The sequence below is a fragment of the Prunus dulcis genome, chromosome 8, assembly GCF_902201215.1.
Source record: "Prunus dulcis chromosome 8, ALMONDv2, whole genome shotgun sequence".
NCBI lineage: Eukaryota > Viridiplantae > Streptophyta > Magnoliopsida > Rosales > Rosaceae > Prunus > Prunus dulcis.
In genome coordinates, this window is record NC_047657.1 from 6,502,411 (window position 1) to 6,528,996 (window position 26,586).

At 35.7% G+C, this 26,586-nt stretch overlaps 4 protein-coding genes across 4 annotated transcripts; all 4 read right to left on the minus strand.

Moving 5' to 3' along the window:
* Positions 1-8,084: 8,084 nt before the first annotated feature.
* Positions 8,085-9,486, minus strand: LOC117638247. The gene is made up of 4 exons (XM_034373381.1): positions 9,341-9,486; positions 8,938-9,249; positions 8,759-8,846; positions 8,085-8,680 (listed from the first exon to the last, which is right to left on the minus strand). The coding sequence occupies exons 1-4, from the start codon at positions 9,421-9,423 to the stop codon at positions 8,111-8,113; spliced, it is 1,053 nt and encodes a 350-aa protein (XP_034229272.1). The 5' UTR covers positions 9,424-9,486; the 3' UTR covers positions 8,085-8,110.
* A 34-nt stretch (positions 9,487-9,520) lies between these two features.
* On the minus strand, positions 9,521-12,412 carry LOC117638343. Its single transcript, XM_034373475.1, has 5 exons — positions 12,274-12,412; positions 12,016-12,031; positions 11,861-11,911; positions 9,651-11,581; positions 9,521-9,534 (listed from the first exon to the last, which is right to left on the minus strand). Exons 1-5 carry the CDS (start codon positions 12,410-12,412, stop codon positions 9,521-9,523), a joined length of 2,151 nt encoding a protein of 716 aa, XP_034229366.1.
* Positions 12,413-13,800: 1,388 nt separating this feature from the next.
* LOC117636311 (ABC transporter G family member 25) lies at positions 13,801-19,967 on the minus strand. Its single transcript, XM_034370752.1, has 3 exons — positions 19,733-19,967; positions 18,741-19,575; positions 13,801-15,122 (listed from the first exon to the last, which is right to left on the minus strand). Exons 1-3 carry the CDS (start codon positions 19,850-19,852, stop codon positions 14,068-14,070), a joined length of 2,010 nt encoding a protein of 669 aa, XP_034226643.1. The 5' UTR covers positions 19,853-19,967; the 3' UTR covers positions 13,801-14,067.
* Positions 19,968-24,774: 4,807 nt separating this feature from the next.
* Positions 24,775-25,625, minus strand: LOC117638238 (uncharacterized protein At4g00950). The gene has a single exon (XM_034373371.1). The coding sequence runs from the start codon at positions 25,553-25,555 to the stop codon at positions 24,923-24,925; it is 633 nt and encodes a 210-aa protein (XP_034229262.1). The 5' UTR covers positions 25,556-25,625; the 3' UTR covers positions 24,775-24,922.
* Between the last annotated feature and the right edge of the window lie 961 nt (positions 25,626-26,586).

Here is a 26,586-nt window from a genome sequence, read left to right on the forward strand (position 1 = left end):
TTTCAGAAGAATGAATTACATTACAAATCGTTCCAAAAGAACAACTTGTATTATGACCATTCAACAACTTGTATTATGACCATTCCAAAAGAATGGCTTGTATCATCCTGATATGTATTCATGAATTATTAGTGCAAATTTTACAAATTGCAAGTTGAATACATTGATAATACAGTGCATAAATTAAAGCCTCGGAAGAGCAAAATATGAGCAGCAGTGATGAATGAGATGCATGCCTATTGCGTAGCAAATGATATGGATTGAGGTCCCAGAAGGACAATCCATTAACATGTCAATATTAATATGGTGCACGCCTAATGTGTAGCAAATTATATGGTTTAAAGTCCCAGAAGGACAATTCATTGAAATGTGTATATTAATTGATAAATCCATAAATTTACACATTTATTTACTCTATATACTTAGTTTTTATAGGAGAATTTGATTTAAAAAGGACTTATGACTTTATTTTCTCAATTTTCAACTTTCCAGAGCAAGTAATTTGTTTTCAACAGAAATATGACTTTTTAGTGGAGTTTTAGTACGAGACCAATTGGAGATGAAAGCTAAGACCTTGAAGATGATTGTGGAATTTTTCTAGAATTTTCGGAGCAGTCTTTGAAGTTAAGTCAGCATAAGGTGCAATCCCGTCAAAACTGTGTTGTTGTGGAAGAATGACTATTTGAAGACTTTCCTAATTTTTCCTCAAGGTGTGCGATATATGGCTGGAAAGATAAGACCAAACCTACAATTTACATATTTTTCCCAAATTTTCTTGGAGGAGAAACAACCCCAAACGTGCATGCAACGTAGCTGACGTGTTATCCAAGTCCAAGTAGGAAGAGGAATCAATTACTTACCCATTTTGGATTTATGTTTTAATAAGGTTTTTCTTTATTTTTGGGCTGCTGTAAAAGCCCAGTGAGGGTAGGAACAGACGTGGGGTGTTTTATTTAAGCATGAGAAACAACTCCCTATAGGGAGATACACAAGGACGAGGAGAAATTGTTGATGCTGGAAGAGTACCGCAATTGGCTAAGTTTGATTGTTTCTTCCTTATGTTTTTGTTTATGTCAAATTCTATGATTATGTGTAACTAATTTTCTTTTGCTAGGGCATGATGTAGCCCTAGTATGATGATCTAGTTTTCTTATTTTACCTATCTATTGATTGCCGTTTGATGTTGGATTCTTAATCACTGTGCTTAATACTTGGTTTCTTATCTTGATGCTTGATCACCATCTAGACTTTTAATTGAGTTAATCGGATGCAAATTAGAGTAAATACCATACTTAATTTGAGGCTTGCTTCTTGTGATTAGGATTTGTAATTCGTCTAGGGTAAATACCATACTCCTAGGGTTTACATGCTTGTTCGAGGTTTTCATTGATCTTAATGAATTTCTACGTGTTGATATTTGACCTAAATACCATAGGTGAATTGCACGTAGGAATACATGAGTTAGCTAAATACCATAGGTAATTCATGAAAAATGAAAATTAAGCGGCGACATCAATTGGTTAGTTAATAGGTAGGTGAATAAGAGGCTAGATCGGATTACTAGTGGTGAATTCATTGTCCTAGTGCTTCTATCAATTTGAATTTATAATTCTTTTGTTTCGTGACTTTCTACTTGTTTTGTCTTTTAATTTCGTTGGTAATTAAATCATTCTTTAAAAAACCCCTTTCGTGTTTACGTGACTATGTTACGTGTTTAATTAGAGTAGTTAAAGTATTTTGTGAAGTAAATTAGGTTAGACTAATTGGTAGTTGAACTCAATCCTCGTGGGAATGACTTCGTATTTGCCATACTATATTACGACTGACCTTGTGCACTTGTGAGTATAATTTGTGTTTAGACTAATCTTTATAATCTTCATTTTTCAGGTTGTCTTAAATTCACACCATTAATCTGTGGCATGCTTGTAGCATGACAGATATATGGGTTCTAAATGTTCCAACTCTCTGAATAGAGATTATCCATGCCCTATTATAAAACAACGCTCCATTGAAGGTTATGATCCACATTCTCACATAATTCATCTTATAAGAGATGTTTCTATGGAAAGAGACAATGAAAGCCCTTGAACTTGAGTACCCAAAGGTAAAGAAATTCTAATAATTGATGCATGCGCATGCACATGAGAATGGTGAAATCATGAATTGATGAATGACAATTTTTGATTAGCTACTCAAATTATCAATGGGTTGTGTTGATTGGAACCATGTTCTATTATTAAATGTCGAAAAAATCATTGGCCAAAATGGAAAGAGGGCAATTCCATTAAAGTTGAGAATGATCGTGAAAGAACAACCCATAGTACGAACCCCAAAAAGATATTGACCTTGTAGGTTATACATAGGTGTTCGAGATAAAGAGGAATACACTCACTCTATATGACGTAAATATTTCTGGTAAAAGTAAGGAATGTTGAGGTTCTTCATATTTATACATGTAATCGTACCTTTTTATTGCACATTTATGGAGACCAACATGCTATCTTTAAGGTTTATTAAATGCATGGAAACATATCGCAGAAGTGATTCTTTAAAGATGTATAAGAGAAATAAATAGCTGAGTATAAAACTATATAGTGTGTTATGAAGTGTAATCCCTTAAATTAAATCCCTGAATGATTAAAATTGCATGAAGCAAGTCTCTGAAGGATATGTGCTTGAAGCACAAATTTTGTACTCAATATTAATATGTATAAATTGCCTCAGAGAGTACTTTGATTGAATTTAAATTTAAAGACGTTGCAACGTATTCAAATGTTTAAAATTATGAGAGATATTTAAACTCCTGGAGAGCCTGTGGAATAGCATATGCAATTATTCTCAAAACATACAAGGATATGGATGGAAAAACATATGCAATATTCTCAAAACATACAATGATGTATATGAATGACTTATTATACCAAAAAAATATTTAATGCTCTTATCATTATAAATATGAGGTCATTATTATTATTTTAATATAGCATATGAAAATCAAGCCATTATATGAAGTAAAAGGCTAACGAAAGTAGCCTAGATATTTTTCTGTATTATTCTAACCTTAACAGGGATACAATAAATGAAGACATATATACATCCTTCAATGATGCTGATGTCGCGACAAGAAGTTTTATACAAGCACTCTCAAAGATCACTCCGTGAAGTATAATGTGATATCAATATCATTTATGTTGGATCATCAAAGAAATATGAATACATCAAGGGGAGTAATTTTTCAGGGGGATCATCCAACAATATTGAAAGATTGATTCACAGAATCAGTGCTAATTAAGACATTCAGAAAGATGGTCAACAGTATGGCTTAAAGATATTTTGCGAAGCATGAGGGGGAGCGTACTGTTAATAAAGATCTTCACACACTGCACTTTTTTTCCTTCATCCAGGTTTTTATCCCATTGGATTGACAAGTTCATAATTTCATACATTCGTATGCCTTCTTTACTTGGTGACTTTGCTTAGTTTCTCTTTATTTTGAGTCACTTGCCTCTTTTTATTTGTTTTGTAGGTTAAGACAGCAAGAGATCACAATTGATGCAATCCATGCTTGTTAAGGGCTGATTAGGATAAGAGGAATATGAGCTTAAAGACAAACCAATTTGAGCCACACTCCTTGTCAGTCCAGTTTCGTAGGTCATCTTGCAGGCCTCATTTCAGCAACTTACACAGGTCGGATGAGGAGACATCCTTGATAGAAGTTGTTCCAATGGGTGTCTATTATAACATATCCAAATGTCAGCCCAATTGGATAAATTTGGAGCCCTCATCATGTCAAAGACTGAACCAAGTTCACAGAAAAGTCATGTTGGCTGACATCACATTTAATGTGGGTACATCCCTAGATCCATGTGCTACACATTAGAGCAGCCACACATGGGAGACAAATTAGCTTGGGAACTCATAAAGATGAACAAAAGTCAAGCTTTCCATAAAGAAACCAAGAATAGTCCCCCAAAGCATGTATTGGGTAGCTGGAGCAGTTGGCATGTATGGGCAGCTGGAGCAGTTGGGCAGTTGGGCAGTTGAGGCAATTGGGAGTAGCTAAGAGAGGTGTGCTTCACTAGCCAAAAGGGAGGACGAAATTGCACTCCATAAATAGAGAGTTGTTCACTTATTCAAGGGAGATAGAGTCAAACACACACATTCACTTCATCCATTACTCTCATACACACATTCAGATTCACCACAAAGAGAAAAGAGAGCTCGGAGCTGTCCTGGGAACTACATTGCTGCCAGCTAGTTCTTCTCTTCTCTTTATTCTACCTATGTATTTCTTATTTTCTTTATTCATAGTTATGTCTAACTAATCCATTTAGTTAGGTTTAGGATGAAGCACTAGTCATGAATATTCAATGTTATGGATGATTTTATAGTCAATTGATTTCCTTGCTTTTATTAACAAGTTGTTAATCTCCAGTTTATTATGTGCTTAATGTATGTTTTCTTGGAGTAGCTAACTAGGATTTTATGCACTTAGCACAGGTTGGAAAGGGGTTTAAATTCACCAATTCTACTATCCTTTCACAAGCAACACATGAATGGCCTAAGAATCATTCAAGGGGTTAATAACCAAAGGTTGACTAGGACAGATAACATGTTCTAGGACTTGTGTGATTATCATATTCTCATGGAGCTTAATGACTCTTGTATGCTTTATTCTAAGTAGATACCATGCTTAGGTTGCATATTAGAGATCACGTGTTGTGTAGATACCATGCACAATTACATGCCTTAGGAGAATCATGCATCCTGCACCTAGATACCATAGGCTTGTATGCAATAATCTATTATTGATGAAGCTTGAGTCAATTTCTATGCATTCATAACTTGGATAGGAAAACTAGTGGGGGATTCCAAGGCTCTAACACCTCTCAATCATTGTTTCACAACTTGTTGATTGCTGCCAATGTTTACTTTCGAGCACTTTCATTTCACTTTCTTCTTTTCATTTCAACAACAAAAGCCCCCATTTCGAGTGCGTGTGTGGTGCTAGGATTCTGTCCTAGAACTTGAGTAATTAGCAAAAGGCATTGTTGAATTCGACCTTGCCTTTAGCTAGTTAGTCAGTTTCTTTGTTTTATGTTTTTCTAGCATTCTACGTAATTTAACTTGGAACTAAGTTCCTATTTTCCGTGGGATTGACCTCGTATTTACATAAGCTATACTACAAACGGTTCGTGCACTTGCGAGAATTAAAGTTGCTGTTTTTAATAACTCGTTTTAGTTGTTAAGAATAGTCTCAACACGCCAAAAACTTGTTAAGACCATTCTTAACAACTAAAACGAGTTATTAAAAACAGCAACTTTAATTCTCGCAAGTGCACGAACTGTTTATAGTATAGCTTATGTAAATACGACATCGATCCCACGGAGAATGGTAACTTGGTTCCAAGTTAAATTACTTAGAATGCTAGAAAAACATAGAACAAAGAAACTGACTAACTAGCTAAAGGCAAGGTCGAATTCAACAATGCCTCTTGCTAATTACTCAAGGTCTAGGATAGAATCCTAGCACCACATACGCACCCGAAATTGGGGGTTTTGTTGTTAAAATAAAAAGAAGAAAGTGAAATGAAAGTGCTCGAAAGTAAACACTGGCAGCAATCAACAAGTTGTGAAACAATGATTGAGAGATGTTAAAGCCTTGGAATCCACCACTAGTTTTCCTATCCAACTTATGAATGCATAGAAATTGACTCAAACTTCATCAACAATATATTATCGCATACAAGCCTATGGTATCTAGGTGCAGGATGCATGATTCTCGTAAGACATGTAATTATGCATGGTATCTACACAACACGTGATCTCTAATATGCAACCTAAGCATGGTATCTACTTAGAATAAAGCATACAAGAGTCATTAAGCTCCATAAGAATATGATAATCACACAAGTCCTAGAACAAGGTATCTATCCTAGTCAACCTATGGTTATTAACCTCTTGAATGATTCTTAGGCCATTCATGTGTTGCTTGTGAAAGGAGAGTAGAATTGATGAATCTAAACCCCTTCCCAACCTGTGCTAGATACATAAAATCCTAGTTAGCTACTCCAAGAAAACATACATTAAACACATAATAAACTGGAGATTAACAACTTGATAATGAAAGCAAGGAAATCAATTAACTATAAAATCATCCATAACATTGAATGTTCATGACTAGGGCTTCATCCTAAGCCCTAACTAAATGGATTAGTTAGACATAACTATGAATAAAGAAAATAATAAATACATAGGTAGAATAAACAGAGCAGAAGAACTAGCTGGCAGCAATGTAGTTTCCAGGACAGCTCCAAGCTCTCTTTTCTCTTTGTGGTGAATCTGAATATGTGTATCAGAGTAATGGATGAAGTGAATGTGTGTGTCTGACTCTATCTTCCTTGAATGAGTGAGCAGCTCTCTATTTATAGAGTGAAATTTCGTCCTCCCTTTTGGCTGGTGAAGCACACCTCTCTTAGCTGCTCCCAACTGCCTCACTGCCCAACTGCCCAACTGCTCCAGCTGCCCATACATGCCAACTGCTCCAACTACCCAATACATGCTTTGGTGGACTATTCTTGGTTTCTTTATGGAAAGCTTGACTTTTGTTCATCTTTATGAGTTCCCAAGCTGATTTGTCTCCCATGTGTGGCTGCTTTAATGTGTAGCACATGGCTCTAGGGATGTAGCCACATTAAATGCGATGTCAGCCAACATGACTGTTTTGTGAACTTGGTTCAGTCTTTGACGTGTTGAGGGCTCCAAATTTATCCAATGGGGCTAAAATTTGGATATGTTATAATAGACACCCATAGGAACAACTTCTATCAAGGATGTCTCCTCATTCGACCTGTGTAAGTTGATGAAATGAGGCCTACAAGATGACCTACGAAACTGGACTGACAAGGAGTGTGGCTCAAATTGGTTTGTCTTTAAGCTCATATTCCTCTTATCCCAATCAGCCATTAACAAGGATGGATTGCATCAATTGTGATATCTTGCTGTCTTAACCTACAAAACAAACAAAAAGAGGTAAGTGACTCAAAATAAAGAGAAACTAAGCAAAGTCACTAAGTAAAGAAGGCATGCGAATGTATGAAATTACGAACTTATCATGGATTTTTCCTGGCAAGGTTTTAACGAGGCTGTGTCGCATGAATGTCAGTGTTATATACACCGAATTTTATGTTACACATGGTTGTGTACTCTTTTTCCCTTCTACCAGTTTTTGTCCCACTGAGTTTTACTAGCAAGGTTTTTAATGAGGCGACATCCATCATGGATAAGTGGATAAGTGGATGTCACCATCATACGTAATACCTAATAAGTGACTCACCCAACCATGTATCACCAATGATGTATATGACCTCTCTATCAAATATATGACTCACCAATGATGTATATGATCACTTATGGTAGTAAACTATGTATTTTTTATGCCTATAAATAAGCACCAAAGGTGAATGAAAAACACACCAGACTAGATGAGTAGGAACTCATAGTTGAGCTCCACTACAAAAAAAAAAAGAGTCATTACCGACAAACATTTTTCGAGGGCCCTGAAATTTCCTCGGTAATAGGGTTTTTTCCGACCAAAAAATGTTGTCCGTTGGAAATATGTCACGAGCCTGAAATTTATTTCCGACAAAGGAAATACCCTCGAAAAAAGTCTCCACTGTCGTCGGAAATGTAATTTATTTGGCGGGAAGACTTGGCGCCAATTTTATTAACAACCAAAAGTACTCTTGACGGAAATAGGATGATTATTTCCGAGGGCTTTCTCATTCCGTCGGAACTGATTGACTATTTCTGAGGGGCTTCTTATTCCGTCGGAATTGCTTGAATATTTCCGAGGGCTTCTCCTTTCGTCTGAATTGTTTGACTATTTTCGAAGAGAAATATGTCTTGTAGGTAAAATGTTGGAATGTCAATTTCCCATTAGAATAAGTATAAAAAAAAAAATTGATTGATAGTCACCAATCACACTCCAAAATAAATAACTAAAAATAGTCAATCCAAAAAAAAAAAAAGATGATTACAAAAAAAAAATAGACAATCACAATTACTTGACAACTCATCCCATAGTTGTAAGTTGAATCACATCCCTTCTTCAATCAATTTCATTGTCTTCAACATCATTTTGGATGGCATGCATGCTTTGACTTTGAGTCTCTGCTTCTTGGTATGGCTCAATCTCATCATTAGTCATCTCATAAGCATTTCTTGGATTTGTTTCCACTACAAAACTCCAAATTTTATTTTTAACCCCCTTCACATAAAAAACTTGGGTTGCTTGACTTGCTAGTACGAATGGCTCTTGAGTATTTAGCTTGCGTGTTGTATTAACAGTGATTATTCCATAACGATCTATCTTGTAACCTGTTCCTTTTCGTGCTGTGTCATACCAATCACAATTGAACAATACAACTCTATTTCCTTCTATGTAACGAAGCTCCACAATATCTACTAAGGTTCCATACCAAGGCACATCGTCAACCTGATTCTCCCCCTTAACCATAATTCCACTATTTTGTGTTTTTTTATTCTCATCACGCTGCAATGTATGAAATCTAAAACCACTAATATAATAACCAGGATAATAAGTTACTCGCCTTTCAGGACCTCGAGCCAAAGAAAGCATTTGTTTACTAACTTTACCATCGTTGTATAGTTCTGTGACCTGCATAGAAAGGAAAAAATGTTTTTAAAGAAACATCTATGACAGTCAATAATTTTTCCAATACAATATTATCCATACCCTTTTAGACATCCAGTTTGAAAATTGAAGCCTATGTGACTCCTCCACATTATCAACACTAGACTGGATTAGAATGTTCTTATGTTCTCTGCATACATAACAAATGATTATATTAGATCTAAATAAATAGTAACATATATTAAATACACAAAGAATTTATAGTGTTGAAGAATTCTTACTGGACAAATGGCAAAGCTTCATCACAATTTTGCAGGACATAATGAGTGGCAGCCTTATGAAGTTCAATGCTCATCTCTCTAAGTACACCTTTCCCAAAAGCTCGACCAGGTGTTGAGAAAATAGATAACGGAGATGTATCATATGACGGTTGACCTCCATCGTCGTTTCTATCTCTTTTATTAAACTTAGTTTCAACTCGATGCAAATAGCGAGAGCAAAATATTAAACACTCGTCTCCCAAGACACCTTCGGCAATAGACCCTTCTGGATGAGCCTTATTACGAACATAAGTCTTTAGTTTATGCAAATACCTAATTGTGTCATAAATACCGAAATTAGAGAATCATACATCAGCAGTTAAACAAATCGTGAATAAAATTAATATATAAACATTGAGATTACCTTTCCACCGGATACATCCACCTGAATTGTACTGGACCGGCCACCTTTGCCTCCCATGCCAAGTGGCAAGTTAGGTGAATCATGATGTCAAAAAAGGCAGGAGGGAATATTTTTTCCAACTTGCATAGAGTTAGCACAATTTGATTGTCAAGAAGATTCAAGTCATCTTCTCTTAAAACTTTAGCACACAATTCCTTGAAAAAGTACGATAATTCAATTAAAGGCTCACTTACATCTTTGGGCAATAAATCTCGCGCCACAAACGGAAGTAATCTCTCTAAGAACACATGACAATCGTGAGTTTTCATACCAGAAATATTACGTTCTGAAGCATTCACACATCGAGATAAATTTCCAGAGTACCCATCTGGAACTTTCAACTCCATTAACCATTGACATAAAGCTTTGTTATCATCATTTGACAATGTATAATCGCCTGGGATAAAATAGAGCTTACCATTATCTCCTTCTTCTGGATGATACCTCTGTCTTATACCCATTTCTTGAAGATCAAGACGAGCATTTAAAGAATCTTTTGTTTTACCATCAATGCTCATCATTGTGCCAATCACATTCTCAAATACATTTTTCTCAATGTGCATGACATCTAAATTGTGACGCACCAAAAGTGTTTTCCAGTAAGGCAATTGGAAAAATATCGAATGTTTTTTCCAATTATGATCTTTTCCAAACCCAAATATTGTATGCTTTTTCCCATCCTTGCCATGTGTTATTTCTCTTAATTCACTAAGTTCATTTATCACATCATCACCAGATGGTCTCTTAGGTGCAAGTCTTCTTTCCCTTGTATTATCGAATTGGCTTCCTTGATTACGCCATACGTGGTCAGACGGTAAAAATCTTCTATGACCCAAATAACATGTCTTAGACCCATGAGATAACCGTCGATGCAAAGTATTAGATGCACAATATGGGCATGCCAATTTTCCAGACGTACTCCAACCTGACATGTATGCATATGCTGGATAATCATTGATAGTCCAAAGAAGTGCAGCTCTCATCTGAAAATTCTGTTTTACATATATATCATAAGTTTCAACACCAATTTCCCACAATGTTCGCAATTCATCTATCAATGGTCTCATGTATACATCGATGTCATGGCATGGACCCTTGGGCCCAGGAATAAGTAAAGTCATGAAAACATAAGGCTCCTTCATGCACATCCACGGAGGAAGATTATATGGATATATGAGAACCGGCCAAATACTATAGTGCAAATTCATGTTCCCAAAAGGGTTAAATCCATCTGTTGCCAAACCAAGTCTTACATTTCGAGGTTCCATACCAAATGACTCATGAATTTGATTAAACGATTTCCAAGCCTCAGAATCTGCCGGATGCCTCAACACTCCATCTTTTACACGATCCTTAAAATGCCACCTCATATCTACAGCTGTCTTGGATGACATGAATAATCTTTGAAGTCTTGGTGTGAGTGGAAAATATCTAAGCACCTTCCATGGAACCCTTTTACCTTTCTTTTTGCTACCCTTTCCTTGTCTCTTCCATCTCGAAAGCTTACATGTAGGACACTGCGTTGCATTTGCATGCTCCTTATAATAAATGATGCAATCATTATTGCATGCATCTATTTTATCATAATGAAGACCTAAATCTGAAATAACTTTCTTTGCACCGTTGGTGGTTGTAGGTAACTTCTCACAAAAAGGAAATGCATTTTTCAACAATGTTAGCAACATACCAAATGCTTTATTGCTCATAGTACCGATACCCTTTATATGCATCAGGTTCACAACAAAAGACAAATTAGAATACGACTCACAACCTGGGTACAATGGTTGTTCTGCCTCTTCTAACAATTTGTAAAACTTGTGCGCATCTCCATTTGGATCTTGTGGACAACCTTCTTCTATTAAACCATGCATATCATCGTCTTGCTCCATACTGGCCACATCATTTCCATCATTGTCACTGTCACTTTCATCACTTTCATCACTATCCTCATCCTCACCCTCACCCTCACCGTGCAAATACCATGTAGTATAAGTTAGTTTAATTCCGTTATAAAGAAGATGCTTGTGTACCTCATACCTCATATGTCTATATCTATTACTGCATTTAGAGTAAGGACAAAAGATCTTAGAATCATCCGGCTTAACATGGTTGTATGCATAATTGAGAAAACTTTCAACTCCTGCAAAATAATATTCTGACGACCTTCCAGATTGCATCCAAGATTTATCAATAGGCATTTCTCTGCATAAATAAGTTCCAGTTAATATTAATAGAACTCTGTTCCCAAAAATTCAGATATTAAAACTATATCAAAGACATCAAAATCAAAGCCACATTTATTACTCATTTTTTTTTAAAAAATTTATGCATAAGTTAGGAGGGGAGAAGAGAATAGTCTTTGATTTACTTGCAAGTCATAAGTGTACATATTCACATATCAACAATTTGTACTCTACTGCCCATCGTGCATATAAAAGAAGAGTCAAAATAAGAGCCAAGCCACACAAAAAAAATGATTACCTTACCTTAGTCTGGCTATAGTCTGGAATACCATTAAAAAATATGATATACCTGTGAAAAATTAACAATGACAGGAAGAATACACAATAAAGGGTCACGCAATCTTGATCTGAAAACAGAATCCTGATCTGGCCCAACCCTCTACTGCCAATAACCGAACAGAATCCTGATCTGAAAGCAAAAGTGATTAGAGACAAATTCATATACAAATTCAAAGAAAATAAAGTGAAAAACTCATATAATCCTCAAATTACTAAATCAACAAAATCATAATCTTTCTTTCCCTCGTAATTTTCTGACGAACCAAACATATACAGTGAATTATAGATGAAGCTAATAAAGAAAGACAGAGATGGATGGATGAAGGTAGAAAAACAGAGCAAAAGGATAATTAAATTAAATTAGATACGTACCAAGACAGTCGCCAACATGGAAAGTGGCGTGAGTAGCCCATGCTTGCAGGTTGGAGGAGAGATCCCAACCCGAAGCTCCGCCAACAGAGTTGTTGGTGTTGATTGCAGCAGCAAAAGCAGAGACGCAACGGAACCACATGCATATGAATATATCACCACAGCGTGTGAAGTTATGGAAGTCTTTTTATCTTTTACTCTTTTTGTTGTTGTTGAAGGTTGAATACTATTAGGGTAAACTAAAACTTTCAGATGAAAGAAGAAAAAAAAAAAAAAAAAAACGTTAACCTAAAACTAAAACTTTCAGACGAAAAAAAATAGGGTAAGCTAAAACTTTCAGATGAAAAAAAAAAAAAAAGGGTAAGCTAAAACTAATATTGGTAAATTCTATAAATAGAAATTTGTATTCTACTTTTTTATTGGTTAAAGAACTTTTGACTGTCAAAATTTTAATTTTAATTTATTTATTCTCCATCATTTAAAGTCAGAATTTTTTTCTTAATTGTTCATTCTTTATCTTATTTCCAATGAGCCGGAGCAAATTTTTTTGTATCATTGCAAATCTTCTTTTATTCTTTCATATAAATCCCAGCACGAGCAAGAAACAATCTAAACAAATGGACCAAACATTTTAGCTGTGGGTTATAATTATCATGTATTTGTCAAGGGGGTGATGTAGAACAGATGGCAGATTTTATCGCGGTTGAGCTAGAAAAAGGACGTAGTGGGAATTTGCAGATTTGTCGTCCAAGCTCCGATTAGGACGCAAAATATCATTTCGGAAAGGGAACGACGCCACGAGTCCAACTCACAGCTTGTTCTTCCATAATTATTTTATCTTCTTCCTAATTTCTCTCAAAAAATCCTTATATAACAACTAGGTATATATAAGAATTTATATAAATTGGAGGTGCTCTAAGTTTGGAGGCCCTAGGCGGGGCCTGGCGTGCTTTGTGCTTAGGGTCTCTCTCCTGGGAAAAGGTTTGCTTGCTCACACAAGCAATAATATTTTTTGCTATTCCCAGTCAATAACACAATGACACATGAGATAACTTTTTCACGTGTCATTGTGTTATTGGTTGGGGGATAGCAAAACAATACTATCCCCGTTACAAGTAAGTTTTTAATAGTGATGGGGAAAGGGATTGGGTAAAGAGAGAGAAGACAAAAAAAAAAAATAATAATTAATTTTTAAATATAATTTTTGTTTTTGTTTTTATTTTTAACTCGTGGCACTTATGTAGCATCTATCTCACTAAAAAAATAAAAATAAAAAAAGTGAATCTCATATACCACAGCAGCGTCTTTAACAAATTATTTAACATATTTAATGATTGAAGCTAAAGTAAAACGCAAAACATTGATTAATAGGGTGTCACTTTAACTTCTACTAGACAAAGTAAGATTTAATCACAGTTTCAGAAGACAACATAATTAAATCTAATATACGTAAGAGACAACATATTTATATGCAATATTGCATTTCATCCATACCATTGAACGATTTGTTGTGTTCATTATTTACATTTACAATAACAACATCGCTCTTTTCATGCTTCAAAGTTCAAACTTACAGTTATTTCGATTCGATGTATACTGCAATAGAATACAGCAATGTTGCTGACATAAGATCTATCAACTTGTACATTGCAATCACAAAATAAGAGGGGAAAAAAAAAAAATCCACCCTTCTGACTTCTGAGTCTTCTCATCCATTCTGGAGAATTAATTACAATTAAGAGAACCCTTGAAGAACAAGGAACTTAGATGCATGTAATGTAAAATTGTAGACTTAATTTAGGCTTTAATGCGCCTCATTAATGCAAGATAAGCTAATAATCTATATGCAAAAAACATAAACAACAGGACACAAACGCTCACCACAGGGCTAATTTGCCCTGCAACATCCTGTTCAACAAACTTGCAGTTTACTTTATGATCACCCACATGATGATTACGTTGAGATGAGCAGCCCAAGAGGGAAGAGATTTTAGGACCTTCCCCATATTGCACATTGATTAGCAGCCTATAACTATAAAACGTAGTAGAAATATATTTGATCCAAGCCAAACAGGACGGAACCTTATGCACGTAATATCCTCCGGTTAGCACAAAAGCTAGCATCGTCACGGTGGCTACGGTGGAAGCCTGTTTGGCATCCATGATAGCAGCGCCTAAAGCAAGGCCAAGCCCTTGGGACACAAGCACATAGCCGAGTAGAACCAGTAATGTTAAGAGAAAAGTACCGAAATCGGGTTTTAATCCAGCCATCCAGTAAGCGATGGAGAGAAAGATTGTAGGGAGAATGAGCTCCATTGGTAAGTCTCCAACCAATCGAGCCATGAAATATGAAGACAATGTGTACATACCCGAGGCCTGTTCCTTGAGGAAGATGGCGCGTTCTTGAGGGAATGCGAAAACCGAGTTGAAAGAGGGCAGGACACCCCAGAAAATAGAGATGAAGAAGAGAAGCCCTAAACGATCCTGGACATCTAAATAATCAGATTGCCACCACATTAAACCAGCTAACAAGGCTCCAGCCGCTACTTGGAACACTCTGAGTGAGTTGAAGGCTTCATGCTTTCGTTCCTTGAGGCTTCTTTGCAGCAAAATGTTGAATTGGTTGAACCAAGTGGAAACCTTAGGGATTTTTGTGAGACCAATATTTCTGCGCTCATCTTTGTTACAAGAATGGTTCTCGATGTAGGCATTTTCTTTGGTTGATACAACAAGGCCATTTCCCAAGCACTCAGCCTTCACCTTGGGAGCTAACAACGTATTGTATGAGGAAACAAGGATTTCTTTCATGTTGGGCGTATCTCTTTCGCTTACACCATTAAGTTGGCAAACTCCTGCATATATATACATATAATTCACTGAAAATTAATTAATGCATTACTAATATTACTATATATCTAACTTCATTATATTATTTTATAATAGTAAAACTCCCTTAATAATACTGTACGTACATTTGTGCCTAACAAATATTGGTCACGGACCATTCACGTGCTATTAACTAATTAGACACGGTATCGGTGGCCAACTAGGTTTGTGTCAATAAGTACTATATTTATCTAAAAAGAGAATGGTTGCTTGCTTAGGTACTTAAGAAGATTTTCAATCAAAGAACCTTGAAAAGAAGATACCAAAAATGACACCCATAATATGATATTATATCCAAAGTAGACATTGGTCCATTGATAGATTAGGACATTAATTGGTACTTAAAAACGAAATTAGAAACACTCTTTTTAACTAAAAAAACCAGAAATGACAAGGAGATGCACAATAACTAAACAAATATTAATTATTTTATCATGCACGACCAAATAATAATAATAAGTAGCAGACCGAATTAAGCTGACCGGTGTTGGTGGTAAGGTGAGAGGCCACTCATGTTGGTGCTGCCACTAAAAGGAGGGGCCACCACTTTCCAACTTAATTTTTCTCAATATGTTTTTTATTTTATTTAAATTTTCTTTTTAACCTTTTTAGCTTTTTTGTATTTTCAAACCAAAAAAAAAGTAAGACTAGGTGATATGAATGCTACAAATTTAACACGTGTTGCTCCTTCATATATCCTAAGTTTAAGATTCGAGGAAAAAGGTAAATGAGAATTCAAAGGCGTGCATACTGAGAAATTAATCTCACCCAATTCTTTATTCTATTAAAAAAAGAGTACGGAAAAGGTATAGACAGTGATCAAGAAAACCCACTTTATTGAAGTGATGATTTGTGGCTAGTGGCCAGATGAATGCACACATGAGGTTGTGGTCAAATATACGTAATGATGTTGCAGGATGGCCTATATCCACTATCCAATACCAATGCAATAATGTCAAGTTAAAGATACCTAAATTATAAAGAACATGTCCTCTATTAAATTTTCTGTTTAGAAAGAAAATAAAAACACCCTTAAGTTTTTTATACAAAATTATATAATGTATACATAAATTATCACATTTAAAACCACGTCAATTAACACGCGTGTAGTATATGGCTGGAGGCTAGTTAAGATCCCGGAAACTAAAGGGTACATAATTCAAACACAAAAGATTAGGCACTAAAAAAAATGATAAGAGTTTTGTGAAGATCTCTCAATCAAAGCTTTCTCGTAATGTACAAATATACTATTCAATAAAGAGACAATGATGCAATTCGCCAACTTCGAAATGTTTATGCTTTCTTAACCAAATGATGGTTTCTCACGCTATCGATGCCGTCATTGATTTCTTCACTTCAATCCGTAATATATATATATATATATATATATATATATATATATTACGAATAGATTAAAGGAAAGGTATTTTTAACGGACAAGAAGCCCCTTCAAGTTTGTTTAACCCTCTCTAAAGTTGAGCATGGTCTTCTGCCTTAAACAAGACTCAAAAAAGGATAAAAAGTCCTAGAGCTAGCAAGCTGGTCAAAGAGCAATTGTTCTACAATTTTTTGTGCATTATTTAATTGTAGCTTTAGTTTTGTGACAAACACCACCTATATTCTCTCTAAGCACTAATAACAGCTGCTTTCAATAATACCTCATAAATTAATTAAGAATTGAGTCGCGGATTCATGAATAATGATTCAAGTTTCGAATAATAAGTTATATAGAGCTCTGATACTATATTAGACAATCACGTTAAATCTCAACAAATTATACAATTAAGAGCTATCACAATAATACGAGGCAAATAAACTTTTTCCACTTCAATATCCTAGGTTTACAAAAACTAACCAATACTCTGAAATTTGTTTTTTACTTTTTCAGCAAGTATATCCAACAAGATATGATAGAAATATCCATCGTTGTTATAGAATTTTAAATATAAAAAACTCCATCATAGTTCGAGAAGATATGATGAATAAATTCGCAAGGGTCTTTCATTTTAAGGAGCAACATAACATGTCACTACCAATTCATGATCCGCAAACCCCCAATGAATAAAGGTCAACTTAATTGAACAAAATATATAAATATATATATATATATATTTGCATTATATCATTGAGTAGCTCATATCACACCATGAAGCATTGGGATTGAGTGGACGGTCGAAAGCGGCATAGATAGCCCATAAGATCATTGAATCTCTGTTGAAATTAAGGATATGATATATAGTGGGCTACATCCACTGTCCATACTACATTATTTTGTTTGCTGACTGCACTCTCAATACCGAAAATTTAATTTTTTTTCTAATCAAAGGACGAGATGAGTTCAATCTGAAAACTTTTACAACATTAAAAACAGAAATATTACTATAAACAAAAGAAGACTTCCGGTCTTTTGCATGTCTTGTCTATATTTCAGACCGTGCACCTAAACGATATCGATACAAATTACTAGTCTCACAAAATAACCTTTCTTGTAAATATCTAGCTATTGACTTAAACCCAATCTTATTAGTATAAGTTAAGACCACAACACAAGTTACAACAAGCTAGAAGATGCATGACTTTAATTCATTAAATTTAGCCCAAAATTCTAATGTAAGCGGTGAGAATTGAATTGCAAAGGAATATTTACGGGCTCTACTCAAAGGTCAAGGCAGTAGGAATTTGGTTATTTTTATGTTTTGACATTATTTTAAATAGAGAGAGAGAGAGAGAGAGAGAGAGAGAGAGAGAGAGAGAGAGAGAGGCAGTGCATGAGTCAATTCAAGGGAAAGATCATCGTTCTATTTAACCAAAAGAGACGCGTGGAGAGCACGAAAGCATTATGATAACATATCTGTTTTTTTTTATTGAAAGAAATGCGACCTTTACAGAATGCCAAGTCATCCTAAAAGAACTTTTTTTTCTTCTTCTTTCTTTTTGTAGCTAGCTGTGTCTGGCTAAGTTCAGTCTAATGTTTCTTGTGTATCATCAACGACAAAAATACCAAAAAGGACTTGTGAAGTTGGGGGAGACTGACAGTTAATGTACTCTGCCACCATCGATGGAGGGCACAGACTGATAGGCCATGATACATACAACCATGGCCATATGTATAAGAATCGCACTAAATAACAGCTGAAGTATGGACAAGGAATTGCTAGCTAGCTCGAGACTTACTTTTGGACATGGATCATCATATGGACCCCACTTTTTCCTCGATATATATTTTCTATATATAAACACATTTTATTTTCTTAGCTATAAACCAATGATCGGAACTACTCAGTTTGTAGGTTGTCTTTCAAAGATTATCCATGTAAAACTCAGGCAAATAGGATATCTCTTAGCCATATGATGTGTTTCATTTTTACCTAGCGAGGTGTTTTTTTTTTTTTCTTCACAATATAAAAAAGAAGTAGTGAAAATAAATTGTTACTGAGAATTAAACTCTAAATTTATAAAGCATTCAAAACAATAGAATGAACTAAATTAGAACGACACTCTAAATATTGATGTGATGGAGCAAAAATAAATTGATGAAACGACAATTAAGGTAAGATAGAACAAGGTTGGAAAAGGTGGCGTACCATTAGCGAGATCAAGGAGAAAGTCCGCAGGATTCATAGGAAAAGCCGGCGAGAAGCCAAGAGATCCAAAGTAGCTCATGGCCTCGCTCCCCTTCCCAAAATACAAGCACTTCCCATCGCTCAGCACCAGCACCGACTCTAGCATCTGGTAAACTCGGCTTGACGGCTGGTGCATGGACGTCACGATCGTCCTTCCTTTCTGAGCCAGCGACCCCAGCGTGCTGACCAGCCGGTGAGCCGCCGTAGAGTCCAAGCCCGACGTCGGCTCGTCCAGGATCAGCAAGCTGGGATTCATCAGCATCTCGTGCCCTATGCTCACTCGCTTTCTCTCTCCTCCCGACACGCCACGTATGAAGGTGTTGCCGATGATGGTGTTCTCGCACTTGTGCAATCCCAGCTCGGAGATCACCGACTCGGCGGCGGAGATTTTGTCTCTTTTGGAGAGGCTTTGAGGGAGGCGGAGGAGGGAGCAGAAAACGAGGGTTTCGCGGACGGTGAGGTGAGGATAGAGAACGTCGTCCTGAGTGACGAAGCCGGTCCTACGGAGGACGGCTTTGGTGAGGCTTCGTCCGTTGGCTAAGACGGTCCCATGGTGTCTCCGGGTAAGCCTGCCAGCAAGGGCGTTGAGGAGCGTGGATTTACCGCTACCCGATGGCCCGAGAATGGCTAGGATTTCTCCCGGAGACACCATGCCAGTGATTCCATGTAGGATGGTCCGTTCTTCTGGCTCTTGTCCGGGTTGTCCCTTTTGCATGAGGCGTCCTTTTGAGAAACAGCAGCCGCCTTTGTACTGTAATTTGTTGTCTATCTTCACTCGGTAACACACGTCAAGGAACTGCATATCATCATCAAATTTAATTAATAAATAAAAACATGAAGGAAAATTTTCACCCCAAAAAAAAAAAAAAAAAAGAGGGGAAGCTCGCTAGAGTCAAATTTCAAACATTGGTCAAACACAAACGATGGAGTGATGCATTGATTATTATTGGTACCTTGAGAGTGATAGGGAAGCAATTAGAAGAATTGATCATAAAGGGCGAATGATCTGACGGTAAATCTCGATTGGGAGTTTGATGTTCACCACTAGTAGTAGTATCAACCTCTGCTGCCATTTTATGTGTTCTTCTTAATTGAAACTAGCTAGAATTAAGGAGAGAGAAAGACTACAAAGGAAAGTAAGATGAGGAAGAGTTGGAAGTTGATGAAATGAAGGGAGAGCAAGAGATCAATTGAATGGAGGAGGTCGAGGGTATTTATTCATTCATTTAGGGAAGGGGGAGGGGCTCGGGTGCACTGCCACGTCAAAGTGAAATGCCCACAACAGATGTGTTACGTGGCGGCTCCATGCACCATCTGGCAGCCTTTGGAGAAGGATTCATGGAGAAAATCTATATAGTATTCTATAGTGTTATATGAAAATATGATGCCTCCCACTTCAAATATCTTTTTCTCTGATCTTTGATTCATTCTTTCCATCTTTCTTTTCTTTTTTCTTTTTCTTTTTAATTTAGTACGCAAGAGAGAGAGAGAGAGTTTTTTCCTTTTTCTTTTTAATTAAGTACAATAGAAAGAGAGAGAGAGAGAAATGGTGTTATGGGTAGCTCAGCCGTTATGCAATGAGTGATTATAGAATATTATGGTAGTATGCTATATTTTATACACGTGTTATATAATATAATTGGATATTCATTAATAATATTTTTAGTTATAAAATGGAGTGTAAGTGGATAAAATTGGAGTGGGAAAATCACCACTCTTCCCTAAAAAGAAGAAAAATAAGACATGTCATCTACCCATATTATAATATGCATACAAGTAATAGTAACGGTAATTGCTCTTTGTCTTCCCTTCCATCTTTTCTACGTTGTCCATTCTCTCATTTCAAGAACTTTTCTTTTTGTGTCTTGCATAGCAGAAATTATAAAATACTAGGGTAGTGAGCTCTACAAAGGTGTCCCTTAAATAAGCTAATTTGAGAAATTCCTCAATGGAAGCTCTCTTTAAACACATTGGTCATAAGTTAGTGGTGATGTGTGTATATATGGTCCCTTTTTATTGAGGGATCCCTCAAATATTGTTATTTGAAGGACACCTTTTGGGATACCTTATGAATTTTTTTTAATGATGCAAATCGTCTATTTTTCAAGTCTTCATTCATAGATCATATTGCAAAAAATCTGAATAAATTGAAAATCATTAAGGTATCCAATTGCAAGCAACAAAATAAACAAACACAGTGTTTCAAGAAAAGACTAAAATAATAATAATCTAATTGAGTGGTCAAATGATTTCGGATTCAAGTGATTTTTTACATATATGATCTTTGAGTAAATATATAAAAGTTAGATCATCCGGATCCTTTGAAAAATAATGTGTGGTGGGCCCTATAAGGGTGTCCCTCACACATTGAGGGTTTTATGGCCCATTCCGTATGTATTTTAATTATGGGTGGCAATTTCCAACACGACTCGAAAACCACATGGAAAATTAGTTGGTCAACTCGCACGATTAAATTTTCGAGTCATTTTCGGGTCAACTCGTCATGACCCATTTAATAAACTGGTGTGTTTGGGGTCTACTCGCTAAAATATCTATGTAACCCGTTTAACAAAATGGGTCATGGCTGATCAACCCTTCAATCCTTTAATATACCTATTAACCTGCTAAAATATCTATGTAACTCGCTAACCTGTTAAAATACCCGTATAACCCGTCAACCTGCTAATCCGTTTCTTAAAAAACCATTTTCATATATTTTGTTCGTCTCAATTAGATGTTTTAGTTGTTTTCAAGTTGTTTAAGTTTTACAATGGTGATATATGTTTGAAAGCTTAAAATTTAAAAAAAAAAAAAAAAATCAGTTTGGATCATTAAAATAAAATTCGAAATGTAAAGTAAAAAGTGATTCTCAAATAAGGTAGTTGAGAAATCTATAAATAGAAAGGAAGTGATATGCAAACGGATGGCCATATTCTAAAACAACAGCTAGCTAGTAATGACATACTTCTTGCAAAGTATAAAAACATGAAATATGAAAATGGTAGGTGATTTAGAGGCAGAACGAGAAACAGGGTGCTACACACCAAAAAGCACACCGCATGACCGGGGAGATATTCAGGCCTTTCGGGGCGGCACCTTAATTTTACAGGATGGTACACGTCATCGTCTTTTGAATATCACTATTTTTTTTCTCGTTTTTGCTGCTGCAACCAAATTTGATCAGCACACCACTTATTAGCAAGACTTTCCCTTTGAATACAATTCTCAGTGGATGCGGTTGTGGTGAGGTTTGCTCGTGGACATGTGTCGAGCGCGCGACGCTTGTGGCACGTGATAGCCCTCCCACTCACCTTCAGAAACTCAGCCTCCCAGTTTCTTTTTCTTTATTCCCCCACCACTATCTTTTGTTTTCTTTTCCCCCTTACGTTAGGCCATTTTATACAATGGTAAGATTTGGTACAATTGATCAAGGTGTGCTTGTCCCACTCCTATTCGACCACATGATCCAAAAACTAATTCGGTGGGCCTTTGCAGCGTCAAAGTTGACTCACTATTGATCTTTCCTACTATTTCAAAAAAAGGGAGGCTAAAGCTTCATTTTTTAAACCAAAAATAAAAAATCAGAAATAGACATGCAATTTAACTATACAAATTTAATGCATATGACATGAGTGAAACAAATAGTTACTGAAATCCAATCAAAGAAATTATGCAATATACCTATTACTTCAGTTTAGTGAACGAACTTAATGTGATTAACTTATTTGACTAATTGCTTTCAGATGTAACTTCATAATTACATATATGAATTAGATTAGAAATACATGAAAATTAGTCAAAGCAAACGCTTGTAGTATGGTCCTGACGACAATTTACGTGCCTAATTGACTAATTGCTTTTGGTGGAGATTTAGAGCTGCTTGAGGGTACCATAACTCAAGTCCACTTTCTTGAGCCCAATCACTTGGGTGAGCAAGTGAAAAAATCTCAGCATCTGTTTCATTGAGATCGAACCAGCTTGGCCAAAATTCAAACTAAAACCTTTAAAACCCAATTTACCAAGTTAAATGAGTTATAAGAATAGACAAAACCTTTGACCTTTATTTTTGACCTGTTGGAAATTTTAAATAATTGTACTAACACAAACTCATATAAATTCAAAGAATTCAAATATCTATCATACACAATAATTAGTACAGTAAATGTATAGGAAAAGAGTTTGGAACATCTGGCATGTGATATTAAGAGAGGGATGTAGTTGCTGTCTTAAAGCCTTAGATGCCTCCTTACGTGTAAGTTATAATGGTCGTCTACTCATGATGTATTGTCAAGCAACGTACTTCCAACACCTATCGTTATTAGCAACACCTGTAGTGTACTGAGATTTTGTCCCACTACTATTAGCAACGTCCTTCCAAATTCATCTATAAAGATAAAATTATCATCCCATTAACATCTCAAGGAGCCATTGAAGATAACCAAAGCACTCCCTAAAGCTTCAACTATTTCAAAGTATTTGGACCTAGTGCTGTAATCTCAGACAGAAGAGTGAAAGGGAACTCGATCCACCTCTCGTAGCAATCCAACGAGCACATTACACCTCTCAACTAAAAGACTCCTACAATGTGGAAAGTTGCACATCTTCAATACAAAGTAGAATCGTTCCACTTTGAATGGGCACAACCAATTATTTATGAACAATTACAACCTATCATACACCATTTCCATTCAAATAAACTATTTAACTCATAAAAGAATTAAAATTTTCCAATAGCATATCCCTTCCAATCCTCACAAAATGAAATATGTTTTAACTCTACCTTAATTTTTTACTTTCAACACTTTAAATCTTGTGATTATCCAATCCAATCCTGTTGTTTGATTACCAAGCCCTTCAAAAAGTTTACCTTTCAAGAAACATTCCTGTACTAAATGATACCCTCCCTCGTCTTGGGCTAGGTTGTTTCTAGTTTTATCGGTTTGTCTCTTTGGGCTCTTATCTTACCCCTGGTTTGTTTCCTCTATTTATGCCTTCGGCGCTAATGACATCATATTTCGGCAAAAAATAAATAAGATTTAAAATTAAAATGGAGCAACATAGTTTTGGTATGACTAAAGTGTATCTTGGCTAAGAAATATGTAGGGCTCAGTATTTTTTGTTCTCAGCAACATGAATTTAAGAGCAGGACCATCCTACTGTCGATCGTACGATTGAAGTGGCCCCAGTAATCCTGATAATTATGAGGATATCCACGCGGTTGGTTTGTGGTGTAAAATAAAAATAGATTTTCTTTTGAAGCTTTTAGAAACATCAGTTGGCAAACAAAAAGTTACTGACCAAAAGAAGAGATAAAAATAGAAAAACAAAAAGTCATGGAACTCTGACATGCCTTGGATCATAAGGGAGTGCCCTCAAAAGCAAGGGTATTCATGCCCTACCACAACCTCAACTTACAAATAAAGAACTAAAAATTAACAACCCGTTTGTAGCTTAAATAGTTAAAAGTGTTTATTATTGCAGTTGATGTCTCTATGCATCGATCAATTGCGCGAGTACAAATTTAGTTAGTATATAGTGAACGGAAACAACATTCATACTAGATTGGATTCGCTTTTGCAATCAAAATATCTATAAATTGATCCCTATTTATTTGGTCAAAATCTAATTAAGTTCGATTCCCCCTTTTCTTACTATCATTTGTATAAAAAATAAAATTAAATTAACATCTAAAATTTTGAGAAAAATAAACAAAGAGACAAAGGGCAGAGCACGAAGCATTTTAGGTCAACAACCTATTTGCCAGGTCCCCAATTCTCCATACACCCCCATATAACTTGTATAATAAGAGTGTCGTCTCCCAGAATAATAATTTAAATTTCACTCTGTGGACCAAAACCCTGCTGCTCCCACATGGGGTCTTGTAAATTTCACTCATACTTCCACAAACATCACATGAATTACAGCAAATAGGCATATATTTTATAGGGCACTTGGTAACACACTATGCATAAACATATAAGATCCAACTGAGCAAATCATACATTGAACAGAGAAATCCAGCACTGTTCCTTACTTATATATATATATATATATTCTATTTTCAGACTTACATGCTCAAAGGCCAAAGAAACTTTTATATTAAAAAAAAAAAAAAGGAAATTAAACTTGTAAGGATCATAAACTTATCGGGATAGGCGATTGATCAGATCATAAGAAGTTCTACTTGGCCTTGGAAGATGTATGATGGATCCAGAAACTGCACAAGTTCTCTTACAAGATGTATAAAGATTGACAAATCCGAACCTCTCACTTGAACTCCTTGAGACCTTGGCACCACTTGAAAAGCTAGCATTTGATTCTTCTTCTTCTTCTTCTTCTTCTTCATCGTCATCATGAGCATCTTTAGAACACTCAACCATTGCAGCAAAGAAAGGATCCTTTGCAAAATCACTAGAATGTCCCCTAGGGTTTTTGTGCCTCACATTGACCCCAATGTTATCCAAGATGAACTTTTTCGAGGGTTTTTGTGTACTTTTAGTGGTAGTGGTGGGAGGAGGCAGTGGGAGACGCTTCAATGAGGAATATAATTCCTTCTTGCTGCTGTTTAGTTTCTTTGGGATTCCGGGAAAATGTTCCCAAGAAAATGGGACGCCGGAAAATCGAAGTGGGGTGGCCGGACTAAGAGGAGAAGGATCATGATGATCAGGATTACAGGATGACGATGATAAAAAAGATGAAGAACACGAGGAGAAGGATGATGAGGAGGAGGAAGAAAATGATGGTGTCCGTCGAGAAGAAAATCGATGCTTGTTCATGGCTGGAAATAAAGTGTTATATTTTTTGGAGACAATTTGGTCATGGCCACCACTTAAATCAGTTGCTGAATACTCCATGTAGTGTTTATAGTCTTCATCTTCTGCATCTCTCTTTATATATGGTTTTACAGATCCCATTGTCCTTTGACATGATTGAAACTAAAAACAAAAAACAAAACGATAAAAATTATAATCATGAGTTATTATTCTTATTAACTTGGAAAACGGCCCCATGTCAATTGATTATTAAGACAAAGTAAGGAAAGACAAGGACTGGAAACAGGGACAGAATGGGGAATCAATAACGGTGGTGACAAAGCCATATTTTGTGATTTGTACAGGAGTGGTTGCGAAATCATTTATATGGATTAATTTATAGTTAAAGTCAAAAACTCTCATGTAATAGGGATATCATTTTTTGCAATACCAGTCAATAACGCAATGACACGTAGGATAATTTTTTCACATGTCATTGTGTCATTGGCCGAAAATAGCAAAACAGTGCTATCTCCGTTACATGTAAGTTTTTTTCTTTAAAATCCATATTTTTCATGAGGGGTCCAATTATCGATGAATGCTTGTTTCTTTCTTCTTTTTTTTTAGTCTTTTTCATTAGCAATTAATGGGTAACAATTGACACATGTATATGGAAAAGCCTTTTTCATCCACAATTAAGTAGCCTCCGATCAAGAAAGCTGGTTGGAACCTTCATACATTCATATTTCTTTCTTTCTTTCATTCATTCTTTTCTTTTTCTTTGTTGAGGAAAAAAAATCGCATGATTGAAGTGATTGAGGAAATTCATCTTTTGACTTGTATATAGTTACTTAATTGTTTTCCTTTCTTATAGGAGTGTAATTAATTATGTAATTTCTTGTATAGCTCTAGTTTTCAGGATCTTGATTGATCATTGGGTTGTATATAGGGTTGTTCCAACACAGGCTCTTACAACTACTATATCCTAGACACATACCCATATACTTTTAAATCTTTACTTAAAATCCAAATTTAAAATAGTTTGCCATGTAAGA